This window comes from Durio zibethinus, chromosome 24, assembly GCF_047325235.1.
Source record: "Durio zibethinus cultivar Kanyao isolate XHJ-2024 chromosome 24, ASM4732523v1, whole genome shotgun sequence".
Lineage (NCBI taxonomy): Eukaryota > Viridiplantae > Streptophyta > Magnoliopsida > Malvales > Malvaceae > Durio > Durio zibethinus.
In genome coordinates, this window is record NC_143185.1 from 2,368,856 (window position 1) to 2,396,448 (window position 27,593).

Here is a 27,593-nt window from a genome sequence, read left to right on the forward strand (position 1 = left end):
TTGGAACTGTTTATGAATAAATAGTAGTTCCTATCCGATTCAGGTAGGCGACCAATGCAAGTGAAGAGGGAAAAGGAAAAAAGATAAAAGAGCAGTATGATCTATAGCCAAGAATCCTCATCAGCAGTAAGTGAAGGGAATTTTTAATTTTACCAATAAAATTTGCACAAAGCAGCCTAACATGGAGAGATTACAGCAAAGTTTTTATTCTTCTTCAAGAGTTTGGTGGCTAAAGCAAGATGGATTCTCTTTATCGCTCAATTTTCCAGCCTTCCCCACCTTTTTTTTGGCTAAACAAAGAGAAGAAAGAAACTCAAGTGAATATATACTATACCTATAGGAAATGGGGAAGGTGGAAGAGTAGAAATTGTGAGAGATGATACCTTTCATCCTGTTTGATCAACCCATTAACAACAGTAAGCAGTCCGATTGCAAACACAGTTCGGCCCTCCAGTATGATATCTTAACCTGTAAATTCTCAAAACTGTCTACACAATGCATGCATTATACACAACAAGTGCAAAATTATAGATTCATAAATCAGCTCATAATACAAGAGATTCTAAGAATCAGTATATGATAAATCAAAAGACAGAGAAAACCCAAAAGCATACTTTACAAGAAAGATAGAGCAGCAGGTTGAAAACCAAGCAACAATTTACAACTGGATAAAGTGCCAAAATCCTTTTTCACTTTACGCTATGACTTTCCTGCCAAAGATCGAATATGCTTATGAAACACATTAAAATATACAAAAAAAACAAGGGAAAGAAAAAGAATATGTATTATATAAACTAGAAAGAGAGCAATGAGGAGCACCGAAACAATGGATTGTATGAAAGTATGATAAAATTAAGATCAGCAACCAGAATACTCAGATTCAGATATTGACATCTACTTCTTACAATAACATATGCAGAACATTATGCAAGTAAGAATGCAACTAATCATTGGCTTAGTTCAGTTGTAGGTCACTTCAGTGAACTGTTTCTGCACTGATACAGTCGTATTAAAATAAAAATTGATTACTATTATGTGATACACATTATTAAGATAAGACCCATATGCATTTTATTTGACAAAAATAAAAAATAAAAAACCTCTCCTCCTATGCTCTAGGACTAATTCTACATTAATAGACTAGTCGAAAACTGCAGCTCATGTACCGAAACATTTATTCCCAGTATCATAATATTTCCTACATCCAGGACATCGTCCATCGACTTCAAGAATCCTTTTGTGACAGAAGAGGCAAAGCCGAAATCCACATGAGCAAGGCAGAAAACTAGAGTCTGTGACATCCAAGTCTTCATAGCAGATAGGGCAGGAAGAAGGGTATGACATAGTACTTCGCTGTGCCCAGGTGATAGCCCCACGGCCATTATGCCAATCTGAATTCAGAGTAATATTATCCTGTTTTCTCAGGCTGGGCAGACTTCGAGGACGACAAGCGTCATCAGGTCTCCATGCTTGATAATTCATGTGTAAACCACAAACTGTTTGCCTACTCTCTGAATTTGGCTGATTCATTCCTTGGTTCTTGAACTGTTGGTCAACACCAACAGATTCAACCCTTGTTTCAGATTTGGCAGAAGCATTTGTAGCTGAGTTATGTTGATTGTTATCTGCACTCAAGGCATCTGCAACATCCTCCCAATTGTCTAGACAAGCATCCTCTTCTTCCTCACTGACACTTCCAGAACAACAATCACTGCTGGTACCACTGCCAGTGCTCCTGCCACTGCAGCTACTCCCACCAAAACTTTCCCTTGAATCATTATCACCCAGATTACTTTGAATGGGGCCATTCATCAAGGACTCCAAATCACTGTCATGGATCCTCATGTCTTTACTCTCCTTTTCCCTCTTTGTTTCCAAATTGTGCAATGATTTGTTTCGGTCATCACCTCGTTTTGTAGAGAATGGAGGAGACCCAGCACTCCCATTCAAATCCATTTTGCATTCCTTATTCTTTACTGCATCACAACCCGACTCTATTTATGAGCATACGAAATTACAAATCTAGTAATTTTGTAATTTTTGCCAAGCTGATCCCAAAAGCCATCGTATGGAACCTTTTTCTTCCCATAGATAAATCATTTCTTTCAAATAAATATCCTAGATCCCACCTGACCTTGAGTCAAGAGCTTTGTGCTTTTATCATAAGCCTCTCCATATGGTTCTTCTATATATCAACGTAGAGCTATGCAGAATATGCATCTATGAATGCTTCAATATTATAAAATTAAAATTCAAAAACATACTAAAAAAAAAAAGAAAAAAAAAACCCTTTTTTTAGCAGTTTTGGTTTATAATATAAGAAAAGAAGAAAATCTCTATAAAATATTCAATTACTTCTATTTGCTCAAGTAATAATAATAATAATAATAAAAGAATTGGCATTTAAATAATTCTCCATTTATTTATTTTTTTTAATTCAATCAATATTATTTCTTTACCATTAAAAACTCAACATTCAAAAGAAAATAATATAATTAAAATTAAAATTAAAAAAAAAATTACCTTGCGATAACCATTGTTCACGCCTAACATCGAGCTTACGCTGCTTCAATTTCGCCAACCTATTTGTCTATATGATCACAAAAAAACAAAAAAAATTAAAAATCTCAAAATATGAAACTAATCCTACATTTTCTGAGAAAAAAACGGAAAATGAAGTAAAAATAAAAATGAACTCACCCTCTTCTTCTTGGTACGGCAAGGCAGAGAAACGTTGGAGACGAAATCCGATACCATGGTGACTGGTGAGAAGCAACCCTGTGGTTGTAGATGAAAAAGGCTCTGTTTGGCAAAGAGGTTAATAGCGGAACAGGATCAACGATACCGGAATAGAATGAAAACAAACGGCGGCGAAGGATAGGGAGATTTTGGTTCTGCTTCTGCATCTGCATCTGAGTTCATTGTTTTCTTTCCTTATATGTATACTTACTATAATGCCCTTTGAATCTGAATTTTTAACGAAATCATTTCTAAATTTTGATGATTTTAATTTTATCATTTTATCTAATAATTCATTTCCAAAGTTTTATTAGAATTCAAATTTTGAGAGTTTAATTTAATGAAAAAAAAGGAAGCAATAAAATTAGATGGCTATTGACATGGAAATTTTTAATTGAAATGAGTTAAATATTCAAATAAGAAATTTCCATATTGTTCAGAGGGTAATTTAGGAAATATGTAAATTTGATTATTTGATTTGGTTCAAGGCTGGCCATGATGAAAATGGCGTAAGAAAGTAAACAGGCTCTTAAAAATCGCCACGTGTATGTTCTAGATTCCACATATCTCTCACCGCTCTAACAGGCTTGAGCCGAAACGCCACAAAGATTGAGCCTAGTTTAACAATTGGGCTGAGAATGAGGCATAAATGGCCCAGCTTTAGGCCGAAGTATCCCGAAATTGGGCTGATAACCCATATAACTTATAATACTTGGCCCAAAAGGCCCCAAATTTGGGCCGAAATGCCGCGTTCATGGGCCGAAAATGTCACGTATATGTGCTGTTTCACCTAAAATTTTTATTTGCTTCATTTTGTCAAATGGTCGATTAATAATTGAGAGTGAGAGAATGTTAGGGTAAGCAATCCATCAATTAAGTTCTATAAATAACCCAACCACCTTGATTGAAATCAAATTCCATCGATTTCGAATTTCCATATGAAAATACCCAAATCGATATTGAATTTCAATATAAAAATAATCGAATCAACTGGTCAAATTTTCGATCGATATTGATGTTGAATTTGGTTCGGTTGAATTTGCTGAAACCAACTTAAAAATCAAATCAGTTGAAACCTTCTGTTTTCTGTTGTGTCCTTACATAGGAAGCTTCATTATGCATTAAGACGTGCAAGATGGAAGCAGAAACTGGGAAAAACAGTGGAAAATCTATTTGTATCTTCTTTTTTACAAAACATCATATGCAACCCTATTTACACTATAATGGCTCAGATTCTGCTCATATAATCTTACAAATTATGCTACATTTCCTAACCATTCTTCCTTTCTTCAGTGTACTCGTATGGCCAATTACATTCAAGTATGAACATACAAGAAACATGTCTCCATTTTGAAAGCCTTTCAAGGTTTGGTCGCACCAATGGCTTCTGCAAGATAAGCATCAAGGTTAAGCCACCTTCGAAATTCTTTTGCGTAAACAGTAATTTAATCGGTTGTGAGATTGTGACGTTGTATTTACCTTGTGTGCCAGCCTGAAAGAAAGAATGGTAAATTATTGCGACGCTGATAAAAATCTGTGGAACTGTTGTACTCTTGCTTGATTATTGTATGAAGATCTGCGTTGTGATGAATTTCTTCTCCTACGAAAGAAGAAATCTTCGGTGTCCAACACATAAGAAATCTGCCAACATAATACACAGATCATAAATGTAAACAGACCCGAGGTAAACATTACGTGCATATGCGATTTCTTAGTGATTACACATTGGCAATGAAAAAAAGAAAGGTAAAAGATTAAACCAGATATTAGAAACAGCAAGATACCTTGTATGAGTTGCAACATATCTTGTTCTCTAAACCATTAACCAGTTCAACACCTTCCATGGCCATGCAAATCGCGGCAAATTCATCTAGACTTGCATACTTTTTCTTGTTTCTGCAAATACCAGTAAAGAAAAGCAGATTAAGAACTAGTTATTTGATGGAATATTCTGAATTTTTTCTTTTCTACAATCATTGATAATAACACGAGAGGCTGGAAGAACCCAGAATTTACATGCTATATTTTATTTTAACACTGGATAAATATTAATGGCAGAACTATGAAACCTATTAATCCTAATGTTATCAGTTATTACCTCTTTAGTGTAATGCCATGTGGCTCCTTTTTTCGAGGAAAGACCGACAGAAAATCGTTGTGCAAAAAAGCTGAAAAATTAGGTTCCATGGAAACAGCAAACGCTTCAGGCTTTTCAATAACATTGTCCATCAGCTGAATAGACAAACGAGATGGCAATGATGACTGCAAAAAAGGAACCAAAGTAAAAAAAAATTGTATGTGTTAACATACATATACAGAGATAGATAGTAGGACATTCACGTGCCTCATTTTTTTCCTTTATTTTTTGGAAACGGGTCATAGTAGAGGCATATGCAAAACTTACACATTTCAATCGATATATATTCTCCTCATGAAGGAGGACACGTGCATTCTCATAATACACTGAATCCATTGTCTTCCCATGTTTCCGGGATTTTTCATACTCAAACAATTGAAGAAGCTTATTATCCATCTCATCCGTTGCAACAGCTTGAAGCTGCAATGAAAACTATAATTCAGAATAGATTCAGGAAAAATGAGGAAGATATAATTAAAGACCATCAAAGAAAGCAAACCTGCTTAATCAATTTATATATTAACTTGTCCAATGTGAATAACACATATGACTGGTTTCCTATTATAGCTCGACATTCATCCTCAAACTTTGCATTATCGGCAGATCCATCAAGCAGACTGTACAGTGCACTAATAAATCTGCATGGCACAGAGATGAAATTTGCCAAATTAGAATGCATCAGACACTTCACATTGTTCAGCACTAAAATTGATATGTTAAACACCTGGCATATAAATCTGAAGAACTGGCATCTTTTGAATTTTTCCACTTTATTTCAGCACCTGTTGAATTTGTTTTCGCTGACAGTATTCTTTCATATAGGATCTAAACAAAAATCAACGATTGAAGAATATTAAAATGTAAAAAGAAAAATTGGAAGAAATAACTAAAAAGGTTAAGAAATCCTACGTACTTGATGAAGTCTGAAAAGAACATAGAAATCATCATTTGCATAAAAAACCCAAGAACAATTTCTATCTTCTTCAGGTAAAACTCCAGGTACATGCTTTGCAAGAGGCTTAACCGTAGAAAGAAACCGTTCTGAAAACGACAAGGACATGCCATCTCCTCCCACATGTGTATCAGTCATCCCTTCGGCTTCACCTTCACTCTCGGCCTTACCATCAACTTCATCACGTTCTACCTCTTCTTCCTCTTCATGCTCTTCACGGGAGCATTCATCACCTGCAGATTCACTGCCTGATGCATCATCACCAGCCTCTGAGGCATTTTCACTATCCTCATCATCAGCATCTGCATCATTTTCTCCTCCAGCATCCCCAGAATGCAACTCTTTCCCATTTCCAGAACGGTACTGTCTGCTTTCAACACCAAGCTTTGCCTTTGGCACAGTCTTTAGACCAGTATCACCATAGGCAACGAAATTATCCTCCTCAAAATCACCATTAGGTGATAATTCACCTTCTTCTTTTTCAATTTTGGAAGGACCAGCAGATTCTTCATGATATCTACTAGCAGTAGAGCCATCTGTAGGCACTCCATTTACTAATAAAGCATGTTTTGTTACATCACCACCCTGAAGTACCAACCAAATTTACAAAAACTTAGTGCAACTAAAAATCGAAGAGACAACCCACTTGATTTTTCACCTCAACAAGGAAGAGGAGAGCAGAATAAGCAAAAAAAAGCAACGCCAAAAGATGCAAATTTTTGTTGTATTTTACAACACCAATTAGTAATATCAACTTCAGCCATGCTAACTAGAACCCAGTAATCGATATGCATAGACTCATACCTCTGATGAATGTAGAAGATCAGCATTAACTTCAGATTCATGACCCTCACCAGCAGCAACGCTACTAGGTCTAGATGCTGCTGCACCACACCCTTGAAATTCAAACTAATCTCAGTATTGCAACACGATTTTGGAAAGGAAGGAATAATAAGAATAAAAGTAATAACAAAAACAAGAAGATCAATGAACAAAAAAAATCATGGAAATGATTGCCATGTAACTTTTCTGACACACACCTGATGTCCCTTCAACATTTTTTCGGCTGTGATTATTTTCTGCTTCAATTGCAAGGGCTCCAATTCCAATTGCAAGCATGCTGATTCCAGGCCTTTTATCAGCTACAACTTTGATCTCTTTCTCTAGCTTTGAATCATCTCTAGAAACACGACCTGAGTGTTCTTCTTTGGCTGAAGTTTCCCCATTTGTCAAACCATTTCTGCAAGAATTAGTTAGTTCTGGTGAACTGTTCTCATCTCCATCACTAGCAGCCTTTTGTTGCCCAGAATTAACAGTAGCATCAGCTCCAGGACTTCCATCACTTTCATCAATGCTTGATGCAGTGCAGTTTACAGCAGGATTCTGAGCTTTACCAGCATCATCAATACCCTCTCCACCATTAGGTCGAGGAGGAACACCCAACATCGGCTCCAAGAAAGTGGTCCAAAGCCTCATGACTTTATTTAACTGTTCTTTGGTTGAGCACATCTCTTCGCATGAATATTCTATAAGTTTATATAGATCTTCATGAATGTCAACATCCAAATATTCATATTCAAGGTGTGGAGCTAGGGGTTGTCTGTGACCAGCAACGCTAGCAACGAGAACATCATCCTCTTTCTGGTTCTTCTCTTTCAATTCCTTGATTTCAGCCACTAAAGCTGCAATTAGAAATCAATGAGACTAGACAAGCAAAGTAATAAGAAAATAGAAGAGCATAAATGAACACTATATTAGAACAAATTGTTAAGAATCACGCATCAATCCTTCAATTAGATTTTGCAACATAGGAAAATGCAGCACTTTGCATCTTTGGTACAGAAATTCCACTTACACTTTGCACTCAAGTTCTTTGAATCCTGCTGCTTGAAATAGAAGCTGCGGTGATCAAGTGATTTGTAATGATTTTTCAAATATATTTCGGCCCAAACCTTGTTAAAATCTAAACGGCACTTTGTCCACTCTTCTTGCTTCTGCTTCAGGCGAGTTAAAATGACAGGTAATGCAAGAGCAGGATTTTTACGTAATATTTCCATTACATCAAGACCGTGGTCACCATATAAACGCTCAATGCACCTTAAATTTAGAACTGCAGTAAATGGTTCAGAAGAGGCCAAATGTAAAAAAGATTAAAATTGTTCACATGGCAGAGAGTCGCATATAATTTGATAACCTCATGATAAATACAAACCAGTAAAGTGGTCTTCTACACAAACTAGAGAATCCATATTGATTTTATTTTCATTAATGCTGTTCAGCAAGTCCTCAGCACGCTTGGCAGTTGAGCTTACTGATTCTAACAACATATCCAGCTCAAATCTAAGACCATCAAACAAGAAATCAATTATGTCTTGGAGATAATATCTAGAATTTCCAAGGGCGTAAAGAAACAGAATAATTAATCAGTGCACATTGATTTTTCTTCCGAAAACTCGTTCTCATCTTCACATGCAATGCATAAAATTGTAATGGAAATAACAGAATAATCACTATAGTGATTGAAGGCATAGTACTGAGATAAATAGCGGAAAACCAGCAAATTTTACCTATCATCCTCACATCTGAACAAACTCTCTTCATACTGATTTCTGCGCATGTGCTTAAAAGAATAATCCTCACTTCCGGAAGTCACAGATACCCAATGATCATTCAGCACTTGAGCACCAAGCTGTGATCTCTGACTTGCTGAAGATATTGGATACTGAGAGACAGAAACACCAAAGAATGTCAAAATCAGTGACAAATCATGCATAATTTGCAAAGAAAAAAGTAATCAAAACTTTATACATCATCAGGCAGAAGCCGATAGCTTGGAGTACAACGTTGGCAGTTAGAAAGGTCAAGCTCCTGTATGGATTTTGCCATATACTTCTCCTTGTATCTCTCCTTTTCCTTAGCTCCCTCCATTTCACGCTTCTGTTCTCTATCTTTTTCCTCTAACTTCAATGGCCTGGATGCAAGTCCCTCACCAGTAAGTGATTCTGCAATAAGAGGTAAACATCATTAAAATTTGCAGATATATTTTTATATATAAGAAAACAATTTGCATCATGTAAGACTAAACTATGTACATACGAGGATATGACAAATGAGAAAACAGCCAAGACAAATAAGAAAATATATACCAAAATGAAAAAGAAAAGGGGCTATCAGTTACATACTTTTACTAATAACTCCAGCAAGTAGCCCATCTGCAGGAGACATTTCGATTAGAAACAGCTATTAGGACAAATAATCAATATAAAATAACTTAAAATGATACTTCAGCAGTTACCAGTATTCTCACAACGCTCCAAGAACTGATTGAACTCATTCATAAGATCTGGATACTTGCCAAGTAAATCAGTCACCTGAAATAGGCAGAAAGCAATGCAACATATAATTAAAGTACCAGAAAAGGTAAAAGGTGAAACATGTGCTTCTTGATAATTCTACAAAGATAAGTAGATTGAATGATTTGAAAAGTCAAAGATAACAAATAGAGATGGTGTAAAACATACCAAATTTTGCAAATCATTTCTTTTGATTATTCCATTGCTATAAATATTAAGACACTTTAAGAATGCCTGGTAGTCATCTGAGTTGCATAGCCTCTCCTTAACCTTCTCACAGAATAAGAACCCTTGGTTGCACATGCCTGAAATTTGAATAGAAAAACCTAAATCTTAAAAGGTTGATATATAAACGACAAGAAAATGAGCATTAACCCCAATCTCATACACAAGCAAGGCAAAATATTTGAAAACTTCAAAAGACAGGCTGAAAAGGCTCATTTACAATAATTTGGGAAAACAAATTCAAACAACTACAAAAAATATTTTCCTCAGATTAAAAAATAAACGGCATTTCCCTGTATTATGATAATAAGAAGAGCACATAAAAAAATATTAAGTGCTGAGTTTGCTAAAAACATCAACATGCAAACTCATGATGGACTAGCTAACCTAGTATTGTCACCCTAAACACCATAAAGAAAACTATATAACAATGATTGTTAAAAAAAGTGATACATCGCATATTATAAACAAATAAAAGCTGTCAATGGTTGACGGACTCACTTTTAAAAGTGTCCCTGTCATCATAAGAAGCAAATCCTTCAATCTTCCTTCCGGATCTCTTTTTGTCAGGAAAACGCTGCAAGTTAAAATCCCTATTGTTGTCATGCTCAGAATCATCCTGATCACGAGTTCTCCTATCCCTATTGTCCTTTTCCACACACTTTCTCTGCTCCTTTTGCATTTTCATCATAGCTTTGTCGTCTTCCAGTTCAGGACGATCAACGCTGAGATCCCGATCAGCATGGGAAGTAATAATCCTATCCCTCCGGCGTTGCTGAAAAAAAAAAGATAGTTGTTAATTCCAAGTAACAAGAACATAAATATTAAAAAAAGAGACAGAGAGAGAACAGTTACCTTGTCCGTTTGTATATGCCTCATGGTGGGTGCAGCAGAGCTTCGCTCATTATAACGCAGAGATGAATTCCGACCACATGGAACTTGTGTCAAAGGTGTTGCAGAAGAATCTGGTAAAAATCTTGTGAACTCCTCAAGCAGATCTGGATGGTGCTCAAAAAGAGAAGCAACCTGAAAGCAATGAAACAATAAAAAAAGAATTTTTTTGGAATAAAACTCAAGAGGTTAAGATTCAGTAAGCACCAAAGAGCTAATGAACACAGGTAACAACCAAAATATGACATATTACCTCACTATAGACCTCATTTATGTCCTTGTGCTCCTTCCGGTACATATTCAAGATATCCAGGAATGATTTATAAACATGCTCATCATTTTGGAAACGTTTCTGCATAGTAAAATGGATTTTAGATGGCTAAAAAAAAATACATAGGTAACAAAAAGGATTATGGCACAATGATTTCACCTTTATTTTGTTTACAAAACTGATTGCTTCTTCAAACTCAACAGTCTTTTTTGGAGGAGCCTCATCCTCATCAAGAGTTATTTCATATCCCTTTGGCAGGAAGGTATTAAATCCATAAATCAAGTTGTTATGCCCTTTGAATAATTCTTTCACTCGGGCAATGACACCAACTGTGTCAGTCCTGCAGAATATAGAAGACGAATTGAACATTTAGTAGCATAAAGCAACAATCCACTGTCCATTGAAAAAACTTGGCGTTTCAAAAGAGGATACCTTTGAGCCTTGAAATCCTTCATGACTTCAAGGAACATGTCATACTTCTCTTTTTGATCCTGAAACATCTCCTTGACTTCCTTTAGATACGTTAAGGCATCATTTGTAGTCAGTTTCTGTGACATACCTCCCCCTCCCATTCCTCCACCTCCACCTCCACCTCCACCTCCATCCCCAACTCCACCCGGCATTTGGTTTTGCCCATAGCTTCATAGGTAGAAACAATAAAAAATGAGAACCACAACCATTTGATCAACACCAATCAAACACTCTAAAAATTTGTGCTAAAACTATTTTACTTTCAGCAGATGATTACCCTTAAAAAGAACCTAAAATTCAATTCAATTAGATGTAAATTTACTACATATTACACAACCAAGAGGTAAATCCTACTTAAAGTAATGATCCCAGAATCATAAAAACCAACATGATTCAAGCCAAACATGACAAGTCAAGAACATAAACAAATCACTCAATTCAAGTGGTAAACAAAACAAACCCACATGCAAATTTAACAAAATTCCCTGTCAAACCTTACCAAACAAAATCATTAAAGCTGACAACAATAACCGACCAGCAATCAAAACAAAACCAACCCAGGTTACCAAAAGAGCCAAACTGTCACATACAAACAAAACCAACCATACAAACCCTCAAAAAAAAGCAAGTAGCCGTAAACAGATTATAAAAAAAGGAAAGAATAAAAACAACTTACGATTCAGCCCTTGAAGAACCAAATGGACGTTTAAATTGAGAACCAGAATATACATCATCTCTTATTCGCTTCATCCCTGTAAACCAAAAGACAAAAAAGTGATTTTTTTTTAACATGAGTAACCTTTGAAGAAATAAAAAGAAACCCATTTTAAGAATAGGGTTAAAGAAACTTACTTTCCTCTGTAACAGATCTCACAGAAGGGAAAGACACAGAAACCAAACCAGTTGCTTTTTCTCTGATCCTATGTTTTGTCTTGTTATTTTTTCTTTCTTGGGTTCGGTTGTGTAAGAGAGAAAGAATTGAAGAGGCAGAATATATATACAAACGAGAGAAGATGTATAAGAGAAAATTTTGGGAGATGGGGGGAGTCAAAATCTGAACAAGAAAAAATATAAAATGTTTTAGAAAAAAGAGAGATGGCTTAATGTTTGGGGTTTCTCTTTGCAACGAGATTTTGTGAATTTGTCTTGAAAATTTGGAAACACACTTTTGAGTTTTGAGCTGTGTGTTTTATACTTTGTTTTTGTGGTTTCTTATTTAGTGGGCTTCCTTTTCTGTTCCAAAATCAACCACAGGCCCAAGGTGATTTTTTTTTTTTACAATTTATTTAAATAAGCTCGGCAATTTAAAATATAACATGAAAATTATATAAATAAAAAAATGAAAATAATATCATTTAAAATTTTAATAATCATTATATATAAGTTTAATAAAATCAAAACGTACATTTCATATATTTGTGTCGAGAATTATAATACATAATTTTTATTTAAAATATGAAACGAATATATGAATTTTAATATTTTATATAATATAAATATATAAATAATCAGATCTAAATTTAAATAAAAAATTATTTGATACACTAATAATAAAAATTTTTAACTCAAATAAGGTTAAGATGATGATACATGTTTATTAATAAAAATAAGATATTGATTTTAGTGAATTAGGGTTTTGTGAATGGTGATTTGCATATGATTAAAACTACATTTGAATGTAAGAATTTTTATTTTTTCATATATAATTAAATTTTTAAGAGTCCAATTAATAATATGATACTCACAATATGATAAAAATCTCTTTCATAATATATTCAAAAAGATTTTGTGTTTCTTTTCATGTTTTATAATCTTTTTATTTTATTTTATGTTTTAACAACTTATGTTAATGAAATATAAGGATTTTAAAATATCATTTTTTTTCAATTTATGCAAATTTATTATAACCATATACAATGTAATATACTATTTGAGTTTTAGTAGATCCATAATTATGGAAGATAATTATTAATTGCTATTTTAATTTAATAAAAGGTTTTGGGAAAAATTAATTGGATGTAAGTTGTTCACATCTTTCTTTTATAAATATGTATTTAATTAATTTTGTACAATTAAAGTTGATAATTCAATCTGTCAAGTTGACAATTCAATCCGTATTCATTAGGTTTAGATTTGATATGATTTTATAAGAAAATTTTTTTCAATTAAGATTCAGATTAAATCAGATATTTTTTTTTTTTAAAAAAGTTGAAATTAGGTAAAAGTTAGGTTTAATGTAAACTTATTTCAACTCGACTCGATATATATTAATTTTTATCATTTATTTAATTTTATTTTTATATTTAAAAATAATATTTTATATTAAAAATAATATTAATTAATATTTTTATTTAAAAAATAATATTTTATTGATTTTAAATAAAATCAAATTGATTACAAATTTAAACATATACAAATCAAATTAATTATTAAAAATAATATTTTAATATCAAATCAAATCAAATTTTAATATTAAATTTATAAAATTAAATTGAATTCGGAACAAATAAAATCTGGCTTCTAATTCGTTGTCATCTTTATGTACAATATTTGGTGCTACCAAACAAATGATTGAAATTTTGTTATGTGTCTGTTTATCTCATTTGGGTCAATGCTAAAAGGGCCAAGACCACTATTTTTTATGGGCCATTGGAACCAACATAGTTTTTTTTTTTTTTTTTTGTGTTAATCATTTTATGATTAAATTTTTAAAATTTAATTTTAAAACATAATTATGACGTAATAAAAAATCTTTTTCATCATATTATTTAATGAACCTTTAATATTTGAAAGTTAAAAATTGGGAAGTAAAATAAAATTTTACAATCAATTAATTATTTTTTTAGTTTTTAAAATCAAATTAGATTTTTACACGTTGGATGATACCAATTCACAAAAGAATTGATATGAGCCGATTTTTTTCTTGGACAGGACATTGGAATTGACTACAAGACAATGATATTGCCTACTCTGTGAGGTTAATTAGGATTAGATTTAGAGATTATCAACTTAATCATCATTTTTTTTAATTGTTAGGTAAACTGATGATCTGATCCTTTGTAATTTGTGGGAGTCTGGGTTAGAATTTGGTGGCTCAACTTAGTCAATAATTAACAACTTAGAAAAAAAATATATATATATATATATATATGTAGTTACTAATATTGGGTTTTTTTTTTTTTTTTTTTTTGGGTAGTGCAGAAATCATGAAGAAAAATTTTCAAAAGTCTTCCTCCATTCATGGTAGATTTATTAATTTATGTATTTGTATAGTATATGTATTCTATAAAATATTAGATTGATAATTTAAAATATGATACAGTGATATGATATGAACACGATACGAATATAAAATATAAAAATAATACGATTTAAAATTTTAGCAATAATTATATCTAGTTTAATAAAATCAAATGTCGATATGACTTATAACATATAATTTTTATGAAAAATATGACACAAATACATGAATTTTAATATTTTACACAATACGAATACATAAATTCTTCAAATCTATAAAATATAAAATTATCGTATCATAATTTATATCAATAAATTAAAATTACTGATAAATTTATGTATGAATTTTATTAAAATTTTAAATCATGTTTTTTTTTTTTATTATTTTCGTATCATATCACTACATAATATTTAAATTTAATTCATGATAATAAAAAAAATTTCTTTTGGACTTGATAATAAATTTCTAACAATGGATAATAGTTGTTTTATCATGACATAAATTGAATCCTAAACCTTCCCTATTAAAGCAGTAAAGTTACCTCTTAACTACTACTAATCTAGATGATTTGGAGACTGTGTTAAGTGTTTTTTTTTTTTTTTTTCCATTTTCTTGTTATATTCTTTTATAGTTTTCAAACAACGGGTTTTCTCTTAAATCATTGGAGCATTACTAGAAAGGAAATTTGGTTGAAGAATCTTCAATTCTCCCTTTTGTGAATTAGATGGCATGAACAGGACAAGCTCATCCACTTGCCATCTTTCCCATTCCTAGGTTTGGATAAGCTCAAACTATTTTGCAATATCCAGCCTCAGGTTAAAGATATCCCATAGTTAAAGTTAAACTGAACCCAAAGCTATGGCCCGAGTTAATATTTTTAAGAACGGTGTCATTCAATAAATTTAAAATTTTAATTCGGCTAATTATAATCTCTTTTTCTATCATCGTATTATTATCATTTTGTACCAAAAAAAAGAGATAAAATAAATCAGAATCACCCTTTTAGATGTTGGTTTTGGTTCTGGAATTGTATGATCAATGAATTTCACATGCAAACAACGATTTTTAGTATATTTTTGTGGTAAAAATAAGGAAACAATATGAGAATTAAGTTAAAATTGTGTAAATATCAATATTATTCATAAAATAGTGGAAGATTTAGTTGGCTTTATTAGAATTAGAACTGCTGTGTGGTGTTCTTTGGTGACTGACCAAAGAGTAGTAAGCTCCTGTTGTCCCTTTGGCCAACAGAGATGAATGGGTTCCTTTCTCCACTACTTTCCCTTTATCTAACACTGCAATGAGATCACAGTTTTGAATGGTGCTTAGCCTGTGTGCCACAACCACACTAGTCCTCCCCACCATCACACGCTCTAATGCCTCTTGTACCACTTTCTCAGATTGACTGTCAAGTGCACTGGTAGCTTCATCTAGCAATAGCATTGATGGATTTTTCAGTATGGCTCGGGCTATGGCGATCCGTTGCTTCTGACCCCCAGATAGCTGCACTCCTCTGTCTCCACACCATGTATCATAACCATCTGCCAGGCCTGCAATGAAATCATGTGCATTGGCTGCTTTAGCTGCTTCAATGATTTCAGATTCATCGGTTTTATCAGATGATCCATATAAAATGTTTTCCCTTATTGTGCCAGCAAATAGCGTCGGCTCTTGGCTAACAAGTGCTATGTGTTTCCTCAACGACCTTAGGTTGTATGACCTTATATCTCGACCATCAATCTTCACTAATCCTTTGAGAGGATCATAAAATCTCTCAATTAAACTAATGATAGTTGATTTTCCAGATCCACTTTGTCCCACAAATGCTGTTGATTTCCCAGCTTCAATGGTGATCGAGAAGTCTTTGAGGATGATCAGATTAGGCCTAGCTGGATATGCAAAATCAATGCTACAAATTTCTATATTTCCTGCAATTTTTTCTGCAAAGTAACCATTGGAATCTTCGGGTTCAATGCTTGAATATCTGTCTAATATAGCAAACAAGGATCCAATAACATTAGAGCCCCTGGCCAAGTCCGATGTCATGCTTGCAGCATCAGCTATGACAATGCCTGAGCTAACTAAGATGAAGAACGTTTCAACGAGGGCTTTTGGAGTAATATGACCTTGAGAGATGAGTTTGCCACCATACCAAAAATCAAAGGCCAAAACACATGCTGTAAGGCATTGAGAGGTGCCGAGACCAACACCTGCCAACCATGCTTGTCGAATGTTCTCTCGTCTTGGACCTTCTTGGCCCTTTTCAAGCATTTTCAGAATCCTGTCCTGAGACGAGAAAGCAGTGATTGTACGGTGGTTGGACACTGCATCAGAAGCAAGCTTGCTGCTTTCTTCTTGGGCTTCGATGGCTTTCTTGGACATGTATTTGAGTAGAACCTTTTGAATGTAGAAACAAAAGATGATAAGAGGTTGGACAGCTATCATGGCAAGGGCGAGCCTCCATGAAATGATTAAGCCCATGGTGCAAGCTATGGTCACTACTGAGCTGGTTTGCAGAAGGAGGGAAATTCTATCACCCACTAAAGATCTCACCTGACAACATTCGAGAGCACAGCTATAGCAGGTAAATCAAGCATATAATGAACAAAAAAGTTATACACGATTAAGAAACATGAACAATGTGGAAAACAGTGCTTACCACACTGGCATCTTTGTCTAGTCTAGAGCAAATGATACCACTGGAATTCCCATCTAGATCAAACCACCCAACTTCAAATGTCAGTATCTGTGAAAGCATTTTCTCTCTAATCCTCCTCATCAGTTGTTCACCCATGTAAGCAAAATTATAATGCTGAATGATATTGGTTATCAATGAAAACACTGACAATCCAAAAAAACATAATGCATAAATCCTTGTCTTCTCTTTAATCTCATCGTGATCTGTAAGAAAGAATAGTGATATCATTGACCCCACTGTGAGAGAATAAAGCGGTTGAATTGCACCACACAAAATTGCTCCTAAGCATCCCAAGCTTGCTTGTTTCCATTCTGGTAAATTCAAAGCCAACAATCTTCCAAAAGATGCAGAAGTTTTATGATCCTCAACTTTGATATCTCCGTCTTGTGATGCATGACTTGGTGCTACTGAATTCACAGAACTTGAACGACTAAGTAATGAAAGTCTACGACAGCTAGTATTGTTGGCGTCTGCGTTTGTTATATATGATGAGGCATATGTGGATAAATCTCTATCTGTTTCTTCTGGGGATTTTTCTTTTTCTGTTTGTTGAAGATTGACAAGTGTGGTATAGAAGCCATTTTTATTTTCCATTAGTTCATTGTGTGATCCAATCTCCAGGACTTGGCCACCTTGAACAACTGCAATTAAATCTGCATGTTGAATGGTAGAAAGGCGGTGAGCAATGATAATAGTAGTACGACCAATGGCAGCATTGTCTAGTGCTTCTTGAACAACTCGTTCAGATTCAGAGTCTAATGCACTTGTTGCCTCATCCAAGAGGAGGATCCGGGGTGCTTTGATTATTGCTCTAGCTATGGCAATTCGTTGCTTCTGTCCTCCTGACATTTGAAGGCCTCTCTCACCTACCTGTTTAAATTAAAAGAAAACATCAAGCTTTACTGTTGTGTTCTATGTGATCCTTACTCATAATCAAAATAGACAAGGCAATGGCAAGTAAAGTTTAGTGAATAAAATGAAGAAAAAGCCTTAGCTGTGTCAATTGAAATCTGATAGCAGTCATGTATCAGCATATTAGACAAACCTAGGATATAAACTAACGGCACGGTCGATGATCAACTCGTAAACAGGCTCAATTTTTGTTCATTTATTAAACTTGATAACAATCACAAACCATATTTTAGGATTCATTAATTAAATGAATAGATCACGGACATGACAAAATTCATTCATATTTGGTTCATTTAAATGATATGTAAAGCTTTCTATGTGAATGCCTGCTATGAGAAGAAGTGGAGCTAACCTGAGTATCATATTTCTGTGGCATTTGGGATATGAAATTATGGGCATTGGAAGCTTTGGCAGCTTCAATAATCTCTTCCATTTCAGCTTCCTCGTTGCCAAAAAGTATGTTCTCCTTGATTGTAGTTGCAAAAAGTGTAGGCTCTTGACTCACCAGCCCCATTTGTGATCTTAGCCACTTGATCTGCAATTTATTAATGGAAACCCCATCAAGAATAATTTCTCCCCCAAGTGGATCATAAAACCTTTGCAACAGTGATATCAGGGTGGATTTTCCTGAGCCACTACTTCCCACTAAGGCCACAGTTTTTCCTGCTGGAATTTTGAGGCAAAAATCCTTGAAAATTAAGTTTTCAGGCCTTGCTGGATACGCGAATTGAACGTGTTTAAATTCAACTTCCCCTAAAACGTTGTCCAATAATTCACCTTCCATGTTGTCTGAATCAATCTTGGGAACTCTCTTAATCACTTCAGTAATACGTTCTCCAGCTGCACATGCTTCAGATATGGGCTTTAGGTTGGATAAACTAGAACCGATGGACCTGTTCAAGGAGGAAAGTTTTCAAATAATGCTTTATTTGGACACAAATACTTTCAGTTCAAACGAAAATTTAGAAATAACTACAATCCAACATTTCTGAAAGCAAAAGGTTGTAACTAGTAATACTTACAGTCCACCAATTGCGATGCAGGCAGCAACAATGTAAACACTTCCACCTTGAGCTCCATGGTACATGACCATTCTGCTACCATAGTAAGTAACAAATGCCCATATTGCAAAAGTAACACCATTGCTGCCAATGGCCAATCCTTTAGCCAACCCTTGCTTCAACCCCAACTTCAGAGATCCTTCTAGAGCTGCAGAGAACTCAGTAATGGCTTTGTTTTCTCCAACAAAGGAATAAACAGTTCGGATGGAAGATATTGTTTGTTCTGCTATTGTGTTGGCCTTGTTGTACTCTAACCTCATCTTCCCAGCTATATTCATTAAAATCCTCCCATATATCAAACCAGGAATCACCAGAAGCAAAACAAAAGGAAACACCACAATAGTTAATCTCCATAGCATCAGGAAAGCTACTGTGTAACTTCCAAGGAAAGCAAAGGCTTTTGACAGAAAGTGTGGGACCTGATACAACACCAAAATTGCCAATCAATTAACAAATAACTTGCATCAAAGCATTAGTTTTTCGGAAAGCAATATTTTAAGCAGCAATTTATAACTCCCAAACAAGATATTGTGACAATCTGCTATACTTGTGAGGCATTTTTGGAGATAAAACAGAGAGACTTTTCAGATCAAAGTAGATAATATTTCCCAAGTTGGATGCGAATTTTCGTACAATTAACAACAACAAAAAAAAAAGAAAAAATTTCGTCATAGTCATAATAATTGCTGATAATATAGTAAGATGGAATCTTCATTTTCAGTATGAACAACCTTTTCACTGATAACTTCTTGAATTATAAGAGTATCATTAGAAACACTTGTGATGACTTCAGCTGTGCTGGTTACATTAAAATCAAAGTAGCTTATGTCTTGTCTTAGCACTGCTTTCAAATATCTGGCTCTCATTCTTGTGGCTTGTCTTTCAGCTGTTCTTGTCCAACAATATCCCTCTGAAAACTCCAAATTAGGTGAAAACAAAAACATTAGCAGCATTCTTTACTGCTACTATAATTCTTGGCCTCTTGGCTGAGAATAAAAAAAACCAAAAAAAAAAAAAAAGGAAAAGAAAACCATGTTCACATTAAACCCACCTAGGAATGATGCAATCCATACCCCACAGGCTAAATACACCAGAGACAATGCAACCTATCACCACAAAATCAATCAGGTTATTAGGAGCAAAACTTAACTCAAATGCCTGGCATTTGCGTATATATAAAAAGTATATCCAGGATTTACCTGGTTAACGTTGTGGATAAGCATCATCTGCGCTGCTGAAGCACCACCAACATTGTTGAGCATGCTACCAATCATATAAATCCCAGCAGGTGTAAAAAATCCATCACCAATGGCTCCCATCATCCCAACACCCATTAAACAGTAATCTACACCATCTGCATGCATGAAAATGGACCTTAAACTCTTATTCTTCTTCTTCTTTTCCATAGCTGTAGATCCTTTCTCTTGATCCATTTTTTTTCTCATAACAAAAACAACATTAGAAGCCCGAGAAGAACCCAAATTATGTACTAAAAATCTTGCCATGTGAACATGAGTTGTATATATAACCTTAAATATTGCTTGACAAATAGTATTAAGCATGTGACTAAAGCAATAAGGTTGACATTGGGGTGTTTTTCTGGTGAATAAAAGGGCTGTTGCACAAATTTTATAGATTAATATAATTGTTATTACATTATTATATTACTTGTTAGACCACATGCAAGAAGAAAAAGAAAAATAATAACTTGGTTGTTAGAAACTTGAAATTTGATTTATTAATTTGTTGTAATATATTTGACTCTTAATTTCAATGATTAAGATTTAAATTTAAATAATCTCAATTAAAAAAATTAGAAATTTATACTAAAAAATAAAATTAATATAAGTGCACGTTGTAGTTATATTATTTTAAGTTTACGTACTTTAATGAATATTTTTTCGAAATATATACGTATATTTGAAGACTAATTATGTCAAGTTGTCTAGCTAATAGTAATATATACCTTATTAGGGGATTTAAATCTATAATTAATCTTCTAAACTTACTAATATTTGTTGTCCCATGCATAGCGAATAGTTATTATTTTATTTATTTTTAAATAAAAATTATTTATTGAATATAGTTCTATATTGTCTAATTAATTAAAATAATTTATTATATATTAATTGAAATTTGTATTAATATGTAAAATTTGTCTCATTTATAACATATATTTATTTCTTTCAATATTATTTATTATCAAATAAATTTATTTAATGAAGATCTTTTAATTAAATTAGAATTCTTGCTTATAAATTGGATGAATTTTATTAATGATAAAAATATTTAAAATAAAAATTAGAAATGTAATTAATAACAATGCTATTTTTTTCAATTCCACTTTCATGGTGGTGGTTTAATTTTTTTTCTTTTTAAAAAAATATGAAATTTTAAATCTGAATTTAGAAATTAAAAAAAATTCAAATAAATTTTTTGTGTTTTTTTTTTTTTTATTTTTAGTTTCTAATTTTGCCTTCTTTTACAATGATTTTCTTTTGTTGCTGTCATCGCCGTTGTAGGCGGCGCAGCGCCTGCTCCAGTTCCGCCGGCGAGGCTGCTACTTCATTCATTGCTCAGTTCTTTATCTACTTTTGCGTCTGTCTATAAACTTCTGGACCTTGAAGGCCCTCACTGGGTCGCAACCCAGAAATCTCTATGGCCTTGAAAATGAAACGACCCAACTTACAACTCTCATTTGCAGGCCCGTATCAACCTCTTACAACAAGACCGAACAAATTTCTAATCCAATTAAAGAACATAATAGCAACAAGGCAGCCTGTTTGGATGAATAATATATTAGATTTGATTTAATATTTTTAAAATAATATATAAATAATTTTTTAAAATTTGATTTGAATTTGAATTAAAATATTTTATGATTTAAATCGAATTGAATTGAATTAAATTTTAAGATTTTAGTTTAATTCAACGGTTTTTAAATTTTATTTTTTTTGTTTTTATATATTATTTTAATAAGATTTTTAAAATATTTAAATAAATTTAAATATAAAATAATTATTTTTTACAAAAATTTAAAAAATATATAAAAACTAATAAAAATATAAAATTCATTTTTATTCTTTTTTTATAATTTTTTATTTTTCAATTTAAAATTTATTTCAAACTTATTATATATATTTAATATCTGAATTAAATAAAAAAATTTGATTCGAACCAAACCAAACATTATAATTTCTAATCGATTTTCTGTTTTCTCAATTTTTTTTCTTACTCTTAGTTCTATAACAATGTAATATATATATATATATATATATATTTGAATTTATATTTATAAGATATTTTTTTATGGGTAAAACTATGAAATTTTTAAATAAAAATAAATAATATTTCATAAATTAAATATGGATATCCACGGAAATCATCCCCTAGATAAAAGAATAATAGGTACGTTGGTTGATAATTTAGCACAAAAATTAACTAAATATTAGGTCTATTGCTATTGCTGATTTTCATGGTATTAAAAGTTCTTTGATTGGATTTTTCATCTAATATACACAAAACTTAATTGAATGATGGAGTAGAATTATGTGTTCTTCTTTGAAGATTAACCAAAGAGTAGTAAGCTCCGGTTGGCCCCTTGGCCAACAAAGATGAATGGTTACCTTTCTCCACCACCTTCCCTTTGTCTAACGCAGCAATAAGATCACAGTTTTGGCTGGTACTTAGCCTATGTGCCACAACCACACTAGTCCTCCCCACCATCACTCGCTCCAATGCCTCTTGTACCACTTTCTCTGATTTAATGTCAAGTGCACTGGTTGCTTCATCTAACAGTAACATTGTTGGATTTTTCAATATGGTTCGGGCTATGGCGATCCGTTGCTTCTGACCCCCAGATAGCTGCATTCCTCTGTCTCCACACCATGTATCATAACCATCTGCCAGGCCTGCAATGAAATCATGTGCATTGGCAGCTTTAGCTGCTTCAATGATTTCAGATTCATCGGTTTTATCAGATGCTCCATATAAAATGTTTTCCCTTATTGTGCCAGCAAATAGTGTTGGCTCTTGGCTAACAAGTGCTATGTGTTTCCTTAGTGACCTTAGGTTGTACGACCTTATATCTCGACCATCAATCTTCACTAATCCTTTGAGAGGGTCATAAAACCTCTCAATTAAACTAATGATTGTTGATTTTCCAGATCCACTTTGTCCCACCAATGCTGTTGATTTTCCGGCTTCAATGGTGATTGAGAAGTCCTTGATGATGATCACATTAGGCCTAGCTGGATATGCCAAATCAATGTCACAAATTTTTACATGTCCTGTAATTTCTTCAGCAAGGTAACCATCAGAGTCATCAGGCTCAATTCTTGTGTAGCGGTCTAATATAGCAAACAAGGATCCAACAACCTCAGCACTCCTGGCCAAGTCTGATGTCATGCTTGCAGCTTCAGCTATGACAACACCGGTACTAAACAAAATGAGGAATGTTTCGATAAGGGCTTTCGAACTGACATATCCTTAAGAGATGAGTTTGCCACCATACCAAAACTCAAAGGCCATAATGCATGCAGTAAGCAATTGAGATGATCCAAGTCCAAGACCTGCAAGCCAAGATTGTCTAACATTCTCCTTTCTTGGACCTTTCTGAGCCTTTTCCAGAACTTTCAGAATTCGATCTTGAGATGAGAAGGCAGTGATGGTACGATGGTTTGACACTGCCTCAGCAGCAAGCTTGCTGCTCTCTTCTTGTGCTTTGATGGCTTTCCTAGACATGCTTTTGAGTAAGACCTTCCGAGTGTACAAGCCGAGGATGATGAAGGGTTGGACTGCTATCATGACAATGGCAAGTCTCCAAGCAATGAATAGGCCCATGGCACAAGCAAGAGTTACACCTGAGATGGTTTGCACAAGGAGAGACATTCGATCACCGACTAAAGATCTCACCTGCAAACATCCAAGATCATATAGTTAGACAAAGTTTATAACCAAGCACGTTGAGAAAAGGTATGACAATGGAAAGAACATACCACACTGGCATCTTTTGCTAGTCTAGCGCAAATAGTACCACTGGAATTCTCATCTTGATCAAACCACCCAACTTCAAAAGTCAGTATCCTTGAAAGCATCCTCTCTCTAATCCTCTTTGTCAAGTGCTCCCCCATGTAAGCAAAATTATAATGCTGAATAACATTAATTATCGGTGATAGCAAAGAAAACCCAAGGAAAATGAAAGCATAAACCTTTGTCTTTTCTTTAATTTCACCATGATCTGTGAGAAAAAAAATTGATATCATTGAACCCATTGTGAAGGCTGAAAGTGGTTGCACCGCACCAAATAATATTGCACCTAAGCATCCCAGGGTTGCTTGTTTCCACTCAGGTAAACTCAGGGCCAACAATCTCCTAAAAGATGGTGCAGACAATTTTTGATCCTCAACATTCTTTTCTCCAGCTAGTGAAGCATGATTTGGTAATACAGAATTGGCTGAACTTGTCCTGCTAGCTAAAGAAAGTCTTCGACTGCTAGCATTGTTGATGTCTATGTTTGTTATATAAGCTGAGGCATTCAAAGATAAATCCTTATCACCTTTTTCCTGGACTTGTTCTTGTTCTGTTTGTTGAAGTTGCACTAGCATGGGTAAAATCCCTTCTCATTTACCATTAATTCATCATGTGACCCGGTTTCAATGACTTGGCCCTCCTGGACAACAGCAATTAAATCTGCATGTCTAATGGTAGAAAGGCGGTGGGCAATGATCATAGTTGTACGCCCAATGGAGGCCTTGTCAAGAGCTTCTTGTACAATATGTTCGGATTCGGAGTCTAATGCACTTGTTGCCTCATCTAGGAGGAGGATTTTGGGTGCTCTTATCATGGCTCTTGCTGTGGCAATTCTTTGTTTCTGTCCACCAGAAATTTGAACCCCTCTCTCGCCAACCTGTTTATACGTAAAACTAAATCTTTAGAATATATGTGATCCTCAGTTTTGATCAAAATATACAAAGACTATGACAGATACTTAATGAACAATGAAAAACAAGCATATAAATCCCAATATGAAAAGTGTGTATTGCAGTGGAGACAAACCTGGGTGTCATATCCTTGAGGCAACTGGGATGTGAAAGTTTGGGCATTGGAAGCTTTAGCAGCTTCAATAACCTCTTCCATTCCAGCATCCTCCTTGCCAAAAAGTATGTTCTCTTTAATGGTTGTTGCAAACAGTGTAGGCTCCTGACTCACCAACCCCATCTGTGATCTTAACCACTTGAGCTGCAATTTACTAATAGAAACCCCATCATGAAGTATGTCTCCTCCAGGTGGGTCATAAAACCTTTGCAACAAGGAAATCACTGTAGATTTTCCCGATCCACTACTGCCCACCAAGGCCACAGTCTTTTCTGCTGGAATTTTAAGACAAAAATCCTTGAAAATTATGCTTTCAGGCCTTGAGGGGTATGCAAATCCAACTTCTTGGAATTCAACTTCTCCTATAACATTATCCAAAATTTCTCCTTGCATATTATCTAAATCAATTTTTGGGACTCTTTTTATCACTTCATTTATTCGCTCTGCTGCTGAACATGCTTCAAATAAGGGCTTCAGGTTAGATAAACTAGCACCAAGGTGTCTGTTCAATAACATTAAAAATCTTAATGAAAAACTATGCAGCAAGAAACAAAACTAGTTGTATTCAAATGGAAAAATGATTTATTGCCACTATCTAAAACAGCATCTTGGTTAGGGATTAAAAGTTTTTAGAGAACTTTAGGGTCAAAAGTCTTACTGTCCACCAACTGCAATGCAGGTGCCCACCATGAAAATAGTTCCACCCTGAGCTCCATGGTACATGACCATTCTGCTGCCATAGTAAGTAATGAAAGCCCAAATAGCAAAAGTAATACCATTGCTTCCAATGGCCAACCCTTTAGCCAAGCCTTGCTTTAACCCCAACTTCACAGATCCTTGTTGAGCTGAGGAGAACTTAGTGGTGGTTTTGTTTTCTCCAACAAGGCATAAACAGTTCTTATAGACGATATTGCCTGCTCTGCTACTGTACTGGCCTTATTGTACTCCACTCTAATCTTCCTTGCAAGATTCAGTAAAATTTTTCCATATATTAAAGTAGGAATCACCAGTAGCAGAAGAAAAGGAAAAACCACAAGAGCTAATCTCCATAGTATCAAAAAGGCTGCTATGTATGTTCCAATAAATGTAACACTTCTTGCCATTATGTTTTGGCACCTGATGCATAATAAACAAGTGAATCAAGATACAACTCAAGACAATCCTTCTGTTCTAAAAGTAGCAGATTTTTGTTCAATACCCAAAAAAGGGTTAAAAATGGTTTAAGCATATATAATCACAATCAAGCAATGATAAGACAAATATTTTAGAAGCATTGACAACCTTCTCACTGATAACTTATTGAATTATGAGACTGTCATTGGAAACACTTGTGACTGCTTCAGCTGTGCTAGTTATGTTCAAATCAAAGTAGCCTACATCTTGCCTTAGAACACCTTTCAAATAACTACTTCTCATTCTTGTAGCTTGTCTTTCACCTGTTCTTGTCCAACAATATCCTTCTGAAAAATTCCATAATTAGAGAGGAAAACAAAAGAAATTAATATATGGCTAGTTCCCTTTACTTGGAATCAACTAACTAGCAAAAGAAGCTGTCAAACTCACCTAGAAGAGACCCAACCCATCCCCCACAGGCTGTCAAAACCATAGACAGCGCAACCTGTCACCCACAGAAACAAACCAAAAGGATCCTATATTATATTCTATGGAAACGTTGAAGTACAAAAGAAAATTACTTGATTAAAGCTTGTTAAGTAATAACGTACCAGGCGAACATTGTGGGTGAGCATATCAGCAGCTGAAGCTGAATTAGCTCCACCAACATTGTTAAACATACGACCTATCAAATATATTATCAAGGGTGAAACAGTGCCATCAGCAACAGCTCCAATGAAGCCTGCAGCCATCAACCACATATCTATACCATCCGCATGCATGAAAATGGAGCGTATAGATCCATTTTTCTTCTTCTGTTTCACAGGGCTTCCAACATCTTTACCACTCATTTTCTTAGCTGCCATGGTGTTTCCTTTTCCTTCTTCAATTAGCTATATAAGAGATATTAAAAAGCAGCGCCAGATTCTCAGCCTGAGAAATGACACCTTGAGCACCAGGAAAGAAACAAAACTAGAGGAACAAATCATGCACTTTGGTTTTGGAATGATCTTGCAATAAGATACATGTTTTCAATTAAAAAAGAAAACCACGAGGGAAGAGCTAAGCAAGATGGTTGACTTCCATAGTTTTTTATTGATAAAGGGCTGTCACAATTCATAACAGATTTATAAACAAAACCAATATCATTAATTTAAAACTTAAGACACTCATCGGAAACTTGTAGTATTTTTACCTTTGGGTAGATTAGGTCTTTTAATTTTAAATACGAAATGATGACATAAAAAAATAAAAATGATATAATTTAAAATTTTAATAAAAAATTATATATGAGTTTGATGTAAACAAAATTTTTTTTTCATGTTTAATTGTGTATTTACAAAAATTGAGACGTTATAATTTTTGTGTTTTACATGTACGTTTGACACAAAATAAATACTACATAAATATACGAATTATTGGAATTAGATTAG

General features: G+C 34.0%; 3 protein-coding genes and 1 pseudogene across 3 annotated transcripts; all 4 read right to left on the bottom strand.

Moving 5' to 3' along the window:
• Positions 1 to 68: 68 nt before the first annotated feature.
• Positions 69 to 3,095, bottom strand: LOC111316662 (uncharacterized). Its single transcript, XM_089753383.1, has 4 exons — positions 2,701 to 3,095; positions 2,524 to 2,590; positions 384 to 1,976; positions 69 to 290 (listed from the first exon to the last, which is right to left on the bottom strand). The coding sequence occupies exons 1-3, from the start codon at positions 2,755 to 2,757 to the stop codon at positions 1,159 to 1,161; spliced, it is 942 nt and encodes a 313-aa protein (XP_089609509.1). The 5' UTR covers positions 2,758 to 3,095; the 3' UTR covers positions 69 to 290; positions 384 to 1,158.
• A 697-nt stretch (positions 3,096 to 3,792) lies between these two features.
• Positions 3,793 to 12,203, bottom strand: LOC111316663 (paired amphipathic helix protein Sin3-like 2). The gene is made up of 24 exons (XM_022918724.2): positions 11,892 to 12,203; positions 11,716 to 11,791; positions 11,001 to 11,207; positions 10,728 to 10,908; positions 10,551 to 10,649; positions 10,262 to 10,432; positions 9,908 to 10,181; positions 9,350 to 9,486; positions 9,124 to 9,199; positions 9,011 to 9,040; positions 8,637 to 8,830; positions 8,396 to 8,550; positions 8,041 to 8,168; positions 7,684 to 7,938; positions 6,869 to 7,510; positions 6,633 to 6,724; positions 5,790 to 6,413; positions 5,601 to 5,701; positions 5,376 to 5,514; positions 5,144 to 5,296; positions 4,838 to 5,001; positions 4,524 to 4,635; positions 4,219 to 4,380; positions 3,793 to 4,126 (listed from the first exon to the last, which is right to left on the bottom strand). The coding sequence occupies exons 2-23, from the start codon at positions 11,787 to 11,789 to the stop codon at positions 4,252 to 4,254; spliced, it is 4,137 nt and encodes a 1,378-aa protein (XP_022774459.2). The 5' UTR covers positions 11,790 to 11,791; positions 11,892 to 12,203; the 3' UTR covers positions 3,793 to 4,126; positions 4,219 to 4,251.
• A 3,235-nt stretch (positions 12,204 to 15,438) lies between these two features.
• On the bottom strand, positions 15,439 to 20,399 carry LOC111315953 (ABC transporter B family member 15-like). The gene is made up of 7 exons (XM_022917977.2): positions 20,151 to 20,399; positions 20,003 to 20,057; positions 19,683 to 19,861; positions 18,913 to 19,370; positions 18,243 to 18,783; positions 16,940 to 17,848; positions 15,439 to 16,833 (listed from the first exon to the last, which is right to left on the bottom strand). The coding sequence occupies exons 1-7, from the start codon at positions 20,394 to 20,396 to the stop codon at positions 15,439 to 15,441; spliced, it is 3,783 nt and encodes a 1,260-aa protein (XP_022773712.2). The 5' UTR covers positions 20,397 to 20,399.
• A 2,041-nt stretch (positions 20,400 to 22,440) lies between these two features.
• Positions 22,441 to 27,044, bottom strand: LOC111317344 (ABC transporter B family member 15-like; annotated as a pseudogene).
• Between the last annotated feature and the right edge of the window lie 549 nt (positions 27,045 to 27,593).

Excerpts from the sequence above, each read along its gene's own strand:
- LOC111316662 (XM_089753383.1), bottom strand. The coding sequence starts at position 2,757 with ATGGTATCGGATTTCGTCTCCAACGTTTCTCTGCCTTGCCGTACCAAG. Across the intron at positions 2,591-2,700 it reads GCCGTACCAAGAAGAAGAGG|ACAAATAGGTTGGCGAAATT; the intron begins GTGAGTTCATTT and ends GTGATCATATAG. Across the intron at positions 1,977-2,523 it reads TGAACAATGGTTATCGCAAG|TAAAGAATAAGGAATGCAAA; the intron begins GTAATTTTTTTT and ends GTTGTGATGCAG.
- LOC111316663 (XM_022918724.2), bottom strand. The coding sequence starts at position 11,789 with ATGAAGCGAATAAGAGATGATGTATATTCTGGTTCTCAATTTAAACGT. Across the intron at positions 9,200-9,349 it reads GAAATGATTTGCAAAATTTG|GTGACTGATTTACTTGGCAA; the intron begins GTATGTTTTACA and ends TGCCTATTTCAG. Across the intron at positions 6,414-6,632 it reads ATCTTCTACATTCATCAGAG|GGTGGTGATGTAACAAAACA; the intron begins GTATGAGTCTAT and ends TTGGTACTTCAG.
- LOC111315953 (XM_022917977.2), bottom strand. The coding sequence starts at position 20,396 with ATGAGAAAAAAAATGGATCAAGAGAAAGGATCTACAGCTATGGAAAAG. Across the intron at positions 18,784-18,912 it reads TGCATCGCAATTGGTGGACT|GTCCATCGGTTCTAGTTTAT; the intron begins GTAAGTATTACT and ends CTCCTTGAACAG. Across the intron at positions 17,849-18,242 it reads CACAGAAATATGATACTCAG|GTAGGTGAGAGAGGCCTTCA; the intron begins GTTAGCTCCACT and ends TAATTTAAACAG.